Source organism: Botryllus schlosseri, chromosome 7, assembly GCF_051294905.1.
Source record: "Botryllus schlosseri isolate E-star chromosome 7, Bs_hap1, whole genome shotgun sequence".
NCBI lineage: Eukaryota > Metazoa > Chordata > Ascidiacea > Stolidobranchia > Styelidae > Botryllus > Botryllus schlosseri.
This window is the reverse complement of record NC_137242.1, coordinates 12,562,616-12,575,649: the sequence shown is the minus strand read 5'-3', so window position 1 is coordinate 12,575,649 and position 13,034 is coordinate 12,562,616. Positions and strand designations below refer to the sequence as shown.

General features: G+C 40.5%; 1 protein-coding gene across 1 annotated transcript; it reads right to left on the bottom strand.

Moving 5' to 3' along the window:
- Positions 1–28: 28 nt before the first annotated feature.
- On the bottom strand, positions 29–10,019 carry LOC145443034 (NXPE family member 3-like). Its single transcript, XM_080321015.1, has 2 exons — positions 6,691–10,019; positions 29–1,683 (listed from the first exon to the last, which is right to left on the bottom strand). The coding sequence occupies exons 1-2, from the start codon at positions 7,377–7,379 to the stop codon at positions 696–698; spliced, it is 1,677 nt and encodes a 558-aa protein (XP_080177141.1). The 5' UTR covers positions 7,380–10,019; the 3' UTR covers positions 29–695.
- Positions 10,020–13,034: the final 3,015 nt, after the last annotated feature.

Sequence of the window (13,034 nt, the reverse complement as noted above, 5' to 3'; positions counted from 1 at the left end):
GAGCGTGATCAAATGATCGCGCCAGAGACGACATGGTTTCAAATTTATTCAACTTGTAATTCATTTTGATGACGACACAGTGAGGTGGCTCCCTTTGATTATATACTTGACACGAACAGTCGGACATTCATCATCCAAAGAAAACAAACAATCGTGCAACATATTTACCAAAAAGCATCATGGCGCAGCAACTCGCCGCATGTAAAAGACGACGGCATGAATTGTCGTAAATACGTGAATCTTAAATATTTACAAAATATGTAGTCTTCGATTAAAATTCTAGTACTCTAACAGTAGGAAGGCGATTAGCTATCTAGTATCATAAATTAAACAAGTGCACGTGCACTTTATACAAATAATGTAATTATAGCGACATATTGTTTCTTACAGATGACCCATAGATATCTATAGGCCTATAAAATTGAGATGACTAAAATATCCTGTGCTATTAGCCGTACATCGATGAAAATTTCCCCCTGATAAGGAAGTAAACAAAAAATTATAGCGGTCTAACTACGTGCATAGGCTATTATATAAACACATGCACAGCATGTAGAAATAATGTTAAAATCAGCATAAAAGTTCATCAGGTTGAGCAGACTATATGCGGTGCTAGTGGCTGTCACTACAGACTGCAAATGCACACCGTTGCGAGTGCCCTCTCAATGCGTTGATCAACAACAGCATTAACACGTCTACAGCAAACATAAGTGCGTCATTAGAATATCAAACGTACCCAAGAATATTTCACGTTCAGGGTGTACTCCGCTGTTGTTACGGAGGAGAGTATAATCCCAGTGCTCCATGTAAACTGCCCCGGTAACGTCCCGAAACTCGTGACGTAACATAGTCACAAACTTGTAGGTAAGCCAGGGCGACCTGCCAAACCCGTATTCCCAGTGATAATGTAGACCTTTAACGATAACTCTAGCACCTGGCAGACGTTCGAGCATAGAAATTACTGCTTGCTTTATTATTTTCAATCGTCGCAAGTAAGCGTCAGGATCGAAATAGTGAAAATGGTACCCTATTGTAAAGACAACGACCGTCCCCTTGCCGCCCACACGAATAGCGTCAAACGAGTCACTCATGTACGGGCGGGCGTCTTCTGGGCCTGGGTTGTTGAGAGGCGGGCCGTGTGACCGGTACTGGATTGTCATGTTTAGCTTGGAGGAGGTTCCGTCCCGTCCCCGAGACCAGGCCACTGAATTATTCAGTCCGTAATCTTTGATTTTGAGACTTTTCACGATGTGGGAATATAAATTCCTAGCGGTGGAGTCGCCAAAAAAGTGAAGTTTTTTATGGGACAGACAGGCTTTCAAAGTCGCGATGTCGTGGCCAAATGATCGGTCTGTTTTAAACGAATTCCATTTTCCTCCTTTCAGCCACCCGGATGGACGCATCGGATCCAGGCTGATGAATGACAAATTACCGGTGGTGTAACTATTTGCGGTTGCTGCTCTTTTGTAATTTCGAACTGAGATTTCGATTCCTGATCCGGATATCCGTGTCATGTAATTGTCCTCGTTACAATACAAGTGATCGTGATGTGTCTCACGAGGTCGTCGTTCAATCACCTTTTTCTGATATAGTATGATCTTCGGGCATTCTCCGGAAGGTGGCTTTACGCAAGTGCGTTTCTCGCCGTGAGTAGGATTCGTGTAATCACATAGTTCGTCAGGTCTGAAACGAATGATACTATTTTTATACAGCGTATCGTTGCCAGGAGAAACAAAAAGCATGTGCCAATCTAGACACTGTTCCGTATCAATCATATGTTCTACAATACAATATATGCTGCATATATAGTCCTACGATGGTGACGTCTCGCGAATCCAGTTTACCCCTAAAATAGGGTTACCATATTTTGGAATCAGGAAAGGAAGACATTTTCTACAAATCGTAACAGTCCGATTACGAGATTAGAAAACTGCTGATTCAAAAATCTGTACTAGAAATCCTGTTGTGTTTACTAAGAAAAGGTTATTTTTACAGTCCAAATGTACAGAATACCGAATGACCCCCTTGAGCGTCCGCATTACAGATTTCGCGTCATTTATGCCGTTATTTTAGTTAGACCTGCCTGTCAAAACTACAAAGGAGGACGAATTTCAAAAAAAGGAGGACACTTAGGCCTCCTCGGAGGAAATTTTCGATTTCCTGAAAAAGGAGGACTACTCCACCTAAAGGAGGACATATGGTAACTCTATGTAGGAGTCACATGAAGGGATTGTACCACTGGGTTGAATGTTATATGGCAGAGCAAAGTCAGTAGTTACATGACATGTGCACTTCTTCTCTCTCTCCACTTTTCTCCCATACCATTCGCCGAAAGTACTTTAAAATTGTTTGAAGCTGACCCAGAATCGCATTAACTATCACACTTAGGATTTCGCCACTTGAGCGGATAACGGGCTACGTGGATGACATCCTAGAAAACACACATGAAATTGCAGACATGCAAGTGACGCAAGGGAATACTACGAGAACGGTTCATGCGTTTTTTTTTTCTAGTACCTGATACTAATCAACGATTTGATATCAAAGTATCCTAATACATGCAAGGACATTGTCCATTGGACATTGGACAGTTACATTCACAGTAGAAATAAAGAGTCGGTTCCGATCTCCCGATCCCCATAAGAGGTATTTTAGGATAGATCGTAAGTGGGTGGGGCGTGCTAAGTTCGGGAATCATATTGAAGAATATCGGCATGGTGTAAAAAAAATCATCAACGAAGAAGGATGACCATGATTACTTTAAAAACAACTACAACAAGCATAGCTAAGAATAACTGGAAGATTAGAGAGATTGTATGTATGGCCTAAAATATGTAGCCGACTCGCGTGATTTAGCCTATGCGCCATCTCATTTAATCATAATCAGCGAATCAGTCAGACATATATCACATGATTGGGAAACGTTGTCCGGCGGAACCAAGTTGTTATGAGTATTGGGGCCTGGTTAGTGAGTTGGTAATACATGATTCAATCTGTTAATAAATTTGTATTAGGTGTCTGGTAATTATGATTTTACGGATCATCAGGTGTTAAAAGGCATGATGCAAAAGCGCGAGACGATGGCAATCAAGCAATTTTAACCGCCATACAACCACACTCCCCCATAACGGCATGGTCATTGGTCAATTGCGTTCTTGATACCTAATAGTGAATCGAACATCACAGCATAGCCGTCTCCTACTTGAGGTTTCCATCTGGAGTCTCGTTTCATCGATTTAGAGCAGTGGTTCCCAACCTTTTTGGATGTCGGAGCCGCATTTCAAACGTATGGAGCCGCATGAGAACACTCGAGAATGCTGCTTATAACGAAAATTTAAAGATAGCTAGCCTACCTCCGGATCATAATATTCAGCTAATTCAAAAGCATGCACATAGACTTAGATTCTATATCGGTTATTTTAGCATCGATAGACGCAGATTGGCGAGTGCTATACATTGAAATAAACTAAAAATGCATATCATTACTACAGCATACTATTATGTCGTGCATTGTCGTGGCGCACAAGGCCTGAATAGACGATAAGCGCCACTGTTGCTGTGTGTGTACCATAATAATAATGTCGTTATGTGATAGCTGTTCACTGTTCAGTCTTCACTCCTCAGTCTTCATACATGCCAGCAACGAACGCACAAGTTTGCGGGGGATTATACTCTGCATATCGGACGTGTTGCAATTTATACTTGAGTATGAGCCGTTATGTTTATGCTAGTAAAATTGTGTCGACATTTACTCTTCACAGAGACGATATGTCAAGCAGAACTCATGATGTATCCTTTTCTGATGGGTATTCATTAGGCATAGTGTGAACCTCTGAAATGTTCAGATTCGTGTTAACGTGAACCATTTTGAAAGGTTCTTTGTGAACGCGAACGTGAGCCTCATGACGTCACGTGACGTCATATTGCTAATTCCAACGCTACATTTCAGTGAAGTGATAGCCTATATTAATGTACGTACACTGTAAAGTCGTACACGATACCTAGTGTCGAATCGGGCCACATAAAGCCACAATGCTGGAGTACATATTGACGTTTTAAACGTCACCAAATGTATCAACTGTGCAATCGAAGGATATAATAATCCCATAAAATCAATATTTTTCGTCGCTTGGCCAACAATTTCGACCAAATCTGGCGAGGAAACATAAGCTTACGCCTTAACGGTCAAGGCCAGACCGGACAATGTATTCGACGTCTGAGTATTGCTACGTTGATATTGAGCAGAGTTTAAAACGGATTTCTATACTTGTTATCGATTAACAAGTTATACAGTATTGCCAACAACCCAATCTCACGGAATTGGTTTTTATGATACAATATACATATGAAGTCAGGATTGACCCGGTACGTACGCCTTCTAGATTTTTAACATCAGACAACGATATCAATTTCATTGATTCGTTGAATAAGCATCATTCGCTAACTACCATGTAGTGTATTTCACTCTTGATGTTGTGTGATTTCGGGTCAAGCTCACAGCAGATAGTCACTATATATTCACAAACGGAAAGCTGGATATTTCGAACTTTTCTTAACAAAGCAAGTAAAATTTTGAGATTATCAAAGTGCATGCTCGTTTAGTGTTGATCTTTTTAAGCTGCCAGCGCCATGCACAGAGTGTCCCGCACTTCAGCCAAAGATGTAATAATGAAGTGAAAATTGTAATAAATGAAAAAAGTTCACAGTGCAGAACCTACCAAGGTTCTTTTGTGAACGTGAACCTCTAAATTTCGGAGGTTTACACACAGAACGGGAACGTGAACATCACGTTCACACCATCTCTAGTGTTTATAGATTCATACATGCGTTTAGTCTGCAAGAATTCTCTTTCCCGGTTTGGGCGGCTTCGGACATAACTAATATCCATCATTTTAGCATTCATATACAGAAATATAATTCTTCATAGAAACAAACAACAACAACTGTCGTCTATTATATTTTTGTGGCATATGTAGAGGTCAATCAGAGCCGCAACAAGGCTACTTTGGAGCCGCATGGGCCTCCGAGAGCCGCGGTTGGGGATCACTGCTTCAGAGCGTTTTGGCCCACGCGGTTTAACATACAGTATAAGGCTGTCCTGAAGTGTACCTAAATTGGTGACGTAAACGTTTGAGATTAACTATCCTAACTTTGCGTCTATCCATATTGATGTCATTGTTCAATGTTCAAACTCCAATCATATAGGTGTCAGTAGGCTATGTCCTTAATTCGCAGCACGAGCACATACATATACCGCAGCACGGGTCGATTGACGTATTGCCCGCAGCTATATTGGTAGGTGCTATTGCTATTACATAGCAGTGATGAGCATCGGAGCGGAGTCGGAGTGGATTCGGAGCGGAGTTTTGCCGATTTTGTGACAGTCGCAGCGGAGTCGGAGTTTACTACAGATATTTTTTAGGATAATTTCGGAGTATTGTAACTTTTGTCTCCGATATCTTTGGAAAGCTCTGACCAGAATACACTCTTGATTATGATTACAAACCAAAACACAGACAGTTGACACCTTGTAAAGTTGTAATATGACGGGTAACAAGCAAAAATGGTTGCCAAGTGCATAGAAATCAGCCATCTGCACCGCAATTGGGGACCGGAGAGTAGACAAAACTATGAGGCCAACCATATTACCAGATTAATTTAGTAAAACACATTACCAAGTGTACCATGCTTGCCACTGTTTCGGATACTTGACGAGATTCATCGGAGTATCTCGGAGTCTGGGATTGAGGTCTTCGGAGTCGGAGGGAGTTTTCCTCGGACACTAAAGTTGTCGGAGGGATTCGGAGTCTCGAAAAGCACTATCCGCTCATCACTGTTACATAGGTAGGCAGTGATATCAAATGATAAGAGGTTATGGTGTAGCCTGTTTTAGTATCAGTTACAGTTCCCACTATCGGATATCGAACATATTTGATAAAACCGCCCGCAACCACTATTGCATGCCAGTTTTGATTACGTAGAAGTGTCTTGCGCAGTGTCGTATCAAACTGTTTACATTTTCGTAGATATCAGTATAGCGTGGGATGATACGTATAAGAAAGAAAAGATGCGCGGACCCGTAAAAGTACGTCTAGCTAAAATCACATGACGATCCGCTAAATTATTGATAATGACCATAATTGCTCAGACCAGAATAGAACTGTCAAAGAAACATGTACTTTACTGGTATATAGGGACTGAATAACATCCATTGTTTCAACACTTTTCGTCTTCAATAACGCTACGTGACTGTAACTGAATTGATATAGCTAAAAAGTGTAGATATCTCCAGATTTGCTCCGATATTTTGGACAATAAATAACAAACAAAATATACCTCGCGAGTCAATGGTATTCAGGAGCGCAATCTTTTTTCGGGGGGATGTATTCGGAATCCACTATGCAGAGTGTAATCACATTGAAATGTCAATAAACAATTGACACGCGGAAGGCGTAATAATCCTTGAATGCAATAGCGTTCTATACGGTCAAGTTCGGACAGAAGCACCTCCAAAGGTCTGGTACGTGTGAGTCGATATCACCTCACGTCCACATTCATAACTTTAGATATTTTACCCGGATGACTTGCCCCCACACATCAATACCAGCATTACTACAATATATATAAGTGGTGGGATATGTGGGACTCTAATAAAAGAAAAGCATATTTTTATCTTAATATTATATACACCTTTTGTCTGGAAATCCAATGGAGCAAGCCGTCGCCTCAGTCTCGTTCTTGGAATTAAGCATGGTTGTTCTCTGGTGAATCCGAAACCCTTTCTCGGATGAATATCTCTTCATAAGCTGATAAAGTGATTCGCTAGGATGGATCAGAACGGCTTCTATCTTAGTCTTTCCCGTCCACGGCATAATACAAGACACGATATAGCTGCCGTTCATTTCGTCTGATATTTCGCAGGTAACGCCGTCACTATCCGATCCTGACGGTCGAAGTATGACGTAAAAAAAGTCTCCGCCGTAAGATTTTCTTTGACCAGCTGCGTTGCGAGATATTATCCGAGCCTTCACGATTCCACCAACCCGAAGCTGGTCGTCGACATTGAGAAGTTCAATTGACGATTGCCTTGCACTGGTGATGGACCCTCGATTTCCATCTTTCACGACATGAACCATGGCTTTAAGACAAGGAAATATTTGAAGCCATTGGGAATGGTAAATTTTCGTGCGGATCCCCTGCATGCGAACTCCGGGGACTCGCTTCGGCAGCTCAATCATCACAGGTATTGATGCCGCGTGCATCCAGTACATTATTGTAAATGCGGAAATGGAGCCAATGGTGAATCGCAGTATTTTTGTCGCATATTTTTCTTTACTGCTGGAGGTAATCTGGCCCAAGTTCTTCATAGTTTCAAGCATCGAAGTATTCGTTACAAGTACAAGTTATCTCCCGAAAGTTTGTTTTTACTTAGACCGAAATCTTGGTTTGCGTTGGCATCTGCCCAGAATGTCTACATTACACCCAATAGTCTACGAGTCTGCTTGAAGTCGGTTACCTGTATTGAAAGACGCGATGAAATTTCGTATTCTTACCTATAGCTTATGGCAAAACCGATTACATGGCCGATTCGATACCGAGTCCAGCATATTACGCTTCGATTCGTGTAGAGAAGGCGCAGTTATAAATCCATATCAATAAAGTATTCTCGGTGAAAATTGTCAGTTAGATCTAACTGACAGATATAACCGAGGGAATGAATAAGAAACGTTGCGATTGTAACTATTGATAGTACCTCTATCGATAGAAAACTGATGCAGAATTTCAAGTTTGCGAGCGTCGATTGAATTTATTACGGGATATTCTCGAACATAATATGATAGCACGTCGATGTTAAAACCTGATATAGCGGATATCACTTTTCGTTCTGTCAACGAACATGAGCACAGACCCACATATGAAAAAATGGACTGTTATCACAAAAATCGATTATGCCTTTCTCGGTTTTATTGTTTTGGTGCTATCGGCTTAGGCTGCGGTCGCGGCCTAACTAACTAAAGATCAGAATTATCTGCGCCGCCAGTAAAGCTTTAATACTTCTATTCAAGATGTAAGTACGAGAATGTTGTCCGTTTTCCTGTTCCTGACTATTATCATTTGCCAATGCCTATTCGCTCATGACCGTAAAACAAACGAGTCATTTCGTTTCGCTGGATCTAACGACTCCAAAACCTACCTCGCTTCTTCGCCTTTTCCGACTGACTTGTAAAAGAGAGAGAGCGAGGAAAAGTCAGAAAGAATATACAGTATCGTTCAGTAAATCATGGACTATGACGTTTCACACAAACAATAACAAGCAGGAGTTATATTATGTCACTTATTGTACTACGATACCACGACTTCTGTGTATGTATAATATTACTAAATGAATTTAGGGCTGGGCAAAATCGAGTACCTGAGTGATTCGATTCTGAATCACGTAAAATGCTTCGAGTCGAGTCGAGCAATCGAGTATCACTCATTATGACGTCATAGCAGAATATTATTTGTCAAAGTTCAAATATGTACCTTTTAAGCGACCACAAAGAATATAATGCCTGTTACCCATCATATTAAGGATACTTGGTTATTTTTTTCGGCCATACCGATTTCATTGCACTTGGTGACAATATTGTGGGATGATCATGACTTCGGGAATGTGCTATTTCCAGTAACGTTCGTAGCTTTGTACTTCATGTTTCGCATGCTACGATACGGCCAATCAAGGTTTCAAGGCTTCAACAGTGAAATTAGCATAAACTCGTTGATCGTTGATAAACTCCTCGTTTATAAATCAACTTTCAGTGGTGAGGAGCGTATAATTTCAGTACTCGAAAAAATCGTCTTTTACTACTCGACTGGAATCATTAAAATTAATACTCGATTCAGATTCGAGTACTCGAATCATTGTGCCCAGCCCTAAATACTAGTCCATCCTCAAGATTACCGGACCATGACTGACCTATCGATCTCGCCTTCCATGACATGCCACCCCATTCTTGTCGCTTGCTTTTATTCTATAGTATCTTCTTTACTTTTCATTCAGTGTGCATCCCTCCTCTTTACATCGCCTGGGTGAAGGTGGGTGTCTGATTCCATAGACTATACTCCAAGTCGCTTCGACACCGTCCTATCTTTTCATTGTATCGCATTTTGTGGCGCATTGAACTGATAAAATTGCTAATAAACCAATGGTGATGATGATGATATAATATCGAGAGAACGTGGTATCACGAAAAACATATCATACATTATATAGATATAAGAATAACTCGCATTTAAATGTGAATAATAAGAATAAATGAATAATGTATACAGAGTTTATATTCAATATACATGATATGAAATAATATATACGATATTATATTATCAATCTGTTCAATTTTCAAGTTGACGGGTGAGAATAAGTACGAATAAGCAATCTCGCGCTCGTTCTTGAGATTACCTCATCGGCCTGTGCGGACTATCATGGACCGAACTGAGCTGAACTGACTATTTAGTACATTTCTAAACGATTGAGTCACAATCTCAATCATAATCTTCAATCTCAAGCCATAAAAGTGCATGATAACGTGGGAATATGAAGGCGAAAAACCTGACATCCAATGGAGTCGAGCTGTAAATTATACCATAGCATGTAGATATAAGCATGTCATAACACGTACGCTCTTTCGGATCAAGCGCACTAAGTCATTCCAATGCTGCATCAGCGTAGCCAATAGCGCCCTTTCAGAAAACTGACTGACTGGTTCATGGATCACCGAATTCGCGCCGTTTCATGTGCTTTCAGTAGCTCCTCCATAATGTGCCGATAATTACTGATAACTGAACTGAACAATTACATGCTAACATTCTCAACAACACAAATCGGCAGAACGCTTCAGAAGACTTTTGTCATTGTCTACATCTTTGAACTGTATATTCGATCGTGTTCATTTACTCACAGAATAGCTTTCCTTCCATTTCCATCCATTCAATTATAGCTGGCCCACGCTCGCGGTTGAGTTAAAAGTCAAGTGTATCGTATGGCAATGGGCGAATGATATATTACGGACACTATAGAGACGCGATTGTGGAGATGTGAAGATCAGCAGGACGTCATGAACACTCTCTCGTTTCATCGAGAGTTCTTTCCAAACGTAAATAATGTCGCATCGGAAGTTGATATATTTCATCTCAAAATTTTATTATGACTCTCTTATGCGGTTTGATATACTCGACATCAGGATTACTGTGGATGGTAATAGCCCGAATTTGAGTAACTATAGCACCCGGGGCGCCGTTACAAAACGATACCGTATATCAGAATATTCGTCACAGTCATTATAGTTCTGTCGATAGCGATCACCGCATAGTGTGGATAATATCACCTCAAATATGTGTCACCAACTAACATAGTTGAATGACGGATTTTGTAATGATTTGACGTTTTCGGAAAGCGTTTAGCTCTGGTTGAGAGAAAGTTAAAATTTGATGTTGACAACAGCAGTGTAAATCAGGGTAAATTTGTTACAACGTGTAAATACCTACAATCCAGTGTTCAAGAATTATGTTCATTGGTCATTTTTGACCAAGGCGATATGTTCATCAATATTATTCCTAGGATGCCCAGATTGCCCACTTATAGCCCCGCCCACTTGATGCCTAACGCTCTCTCGGACACAGCTTATGCGGATCAAATGGCGTTGAGGAGGCTCTCCCTATATATAGTATATACCAGGGGTGGGCATCGGGCAAACTGCGGCTCGCGAGCCGCACGTGGCTCTTTCAGCCTTTGATTGCGCCTTTTCAATGATTGCATAAAATGCACACGCGTTTCGCCCTTTTGCTAGAGAGGTTTAACACGATTATAAATTGATACATTTTATCGCTTATTAACAATATGCGTATTGTTTTCGTGTTGTATCTTTCCCTGTGGTTTTCGCTAGATTTGTAAAATTTAGGGGAAGGTGGAACTACACTGACTACAGGGTTAGAAATTTGCGATTCAACTTTTGAATCGAGTTCACGTAAACGTCTCACTAGCAACAATGGATGCCTATTGCCTATGCCAAGTCATCAATCAATGATAACAATGAACTTGATAATTAATTACGCCAGCGCATGTCACAATCATTTCCAGGCTAACAATGGTGAATAGACAATACAGATCTTCCATTTGCATGGTAAAGGCTTAGCAATTACAATAACTGCAGAGTTTGGCCAAGGAAATGTCATCGAGATTACCGTGCTGAGATCTTCCTTAAATTCTCATCAGCACTTGTAGGAACAGCTCTGCACTGCATGGACGTGATATCAGCCCGATTTCAAACACCTTGCATCCCTGGTGGCCGTATCACCTCACAATAATAAAATTCATTCGATAGCCTAAATTTTATTTTGACGTCATAAATTTCGTTATCTTTGAATTTTTGTGTTCTGGCTCTTTTAAAGCTAAGAATTTTTAGATGCCGCTCGCGCATGCAGCAGGTCTGCCCACCTCTTGTATATACAATATTCAGTATACACTGTAAATATGCGTGTGGAAAACCCATGTGATAACCAAATACCCGTCATGGCGTGTAGGTTCAAATCAGACCATCCGTACCAAAGTTTGCCTGCACAGTTCACGCCCATTCGAAGAGGCCAAAAACGAGTTAAATACACCAATTCTGATGGAGATATATCCCGGGGATGTAGTCCGGTGATGTGTGAGTGTATCACGTTTTGCGCTTCCTTGATGTGGTACGCGAAAACAAACAGAACCCAATACTCTGGGATATATATCTCAATAATAGCGTTACCATATACGTCCTTTTTTAAGAGGATGGTCCTCTTTTTTTGAAAATTCTTTGGTTAAATGTATGTTAGAATTCGAGCGAGATATAGGAAATCAGTACTTCAGAAACGTTCCGCCAAGTATTTCGGGAGTTGCCAGAAAGTTGACCTTTTTTGGCCAACCAACGGATATAGTTCAACAAAAGTGCATATCTCTGAAGTCGAGTCGGAAAAATGACCTTTCTTTTAGTCAACTAACTACAAACTCAGAATAAATTTCTCAATTTCCGGCTTTTACTCCGGTATTGTAAGTCTGGGAATTTTGAAAAGGTGTCCTCTTTTCATAGTCCCAAACGATGGTAACCCAACTCAATAAGAATTGGTATATTATATTAGTTATGTTCGATACGTTGTTGTATTTGTGTAACCGTCATTTATAAATAACAACAACAACAGTGACGATACAAAGCCATATATCCATGCGTAGATCGTCTATCCGATAATATAACGGAATGGGATACAATTGAATGCAGTGGATAAACTTCGAGACGCCAATTAGGGATGGCGCAATGAGTAAGTGATGAGGTTCACGTTCTCGTTCTGTGTGTGAACCTCAGAAATTTAGAGTTTCACATTCACAGGCGAACCTTGGTATGTTCTGCACTGTGAACCTTTTTATCTATTGTGCATTTATGTAAAAATCAACACTAGACGAGCATGCGCCTTACCAATCTCAAAAATTTTACTTTCTTCGTTACACGATTTGCTCGAAATATTCAGCTTTCCGCTTGTGAATATTTAACGAATCTCAGCTGTGAGCTTTACCCGCGATCACACAACATCAAGAACGAAATACAGAACATGTTGGTAGTCAGGGAAAGATGCATATTCAGCCAATCATTGGAATTGATATAATGAATACGTCATTGTCAATGAACAAAATCCATCAGGCGCACGGGATCCATCTTGATCTGACAACCTTATTGTATCATAACAAACAAATCTGCTCGATTGATTTGAGGTGTTGACCACTGTATGTTGTATAACTTGTTCATTGGGTAAACCCATTTACCACTCTGCTCATTATGAATGTAGTAATAGTCATAAGCCGAATACATTGTCTGGTCTGGCCTCGTCAAAGCGTAAGCTTATATTTCCTCGCAAGTCCTCGTCGGAATTGTTGGCTAAGCAACGGAAGATATTGATTTTATCAGATTATGATGGCATTTAATTGCTTCAGTAGATACATATAGTGACGCTTAAAATTGTGGTATAATTGT

What these genes read in the sequence shown, in the direction of transcription:
- LOC145443034 (XM_080321015.1), bottom strand. Translation starts at nt 7,379, where the DNA reads ATGCTTGAAACTATGAAGAACTTGGGCCAGATTACCTCCAGCAGTAAA. An exon ending in ATTGGATTTCCAGACAAAAG is followed by an intron (nt 1,684 to 6,690) that starts GTGTATATAATA and finishes CATTCGTTTCAG; the next exon opens with ACCTGACGAACTATGTGATT.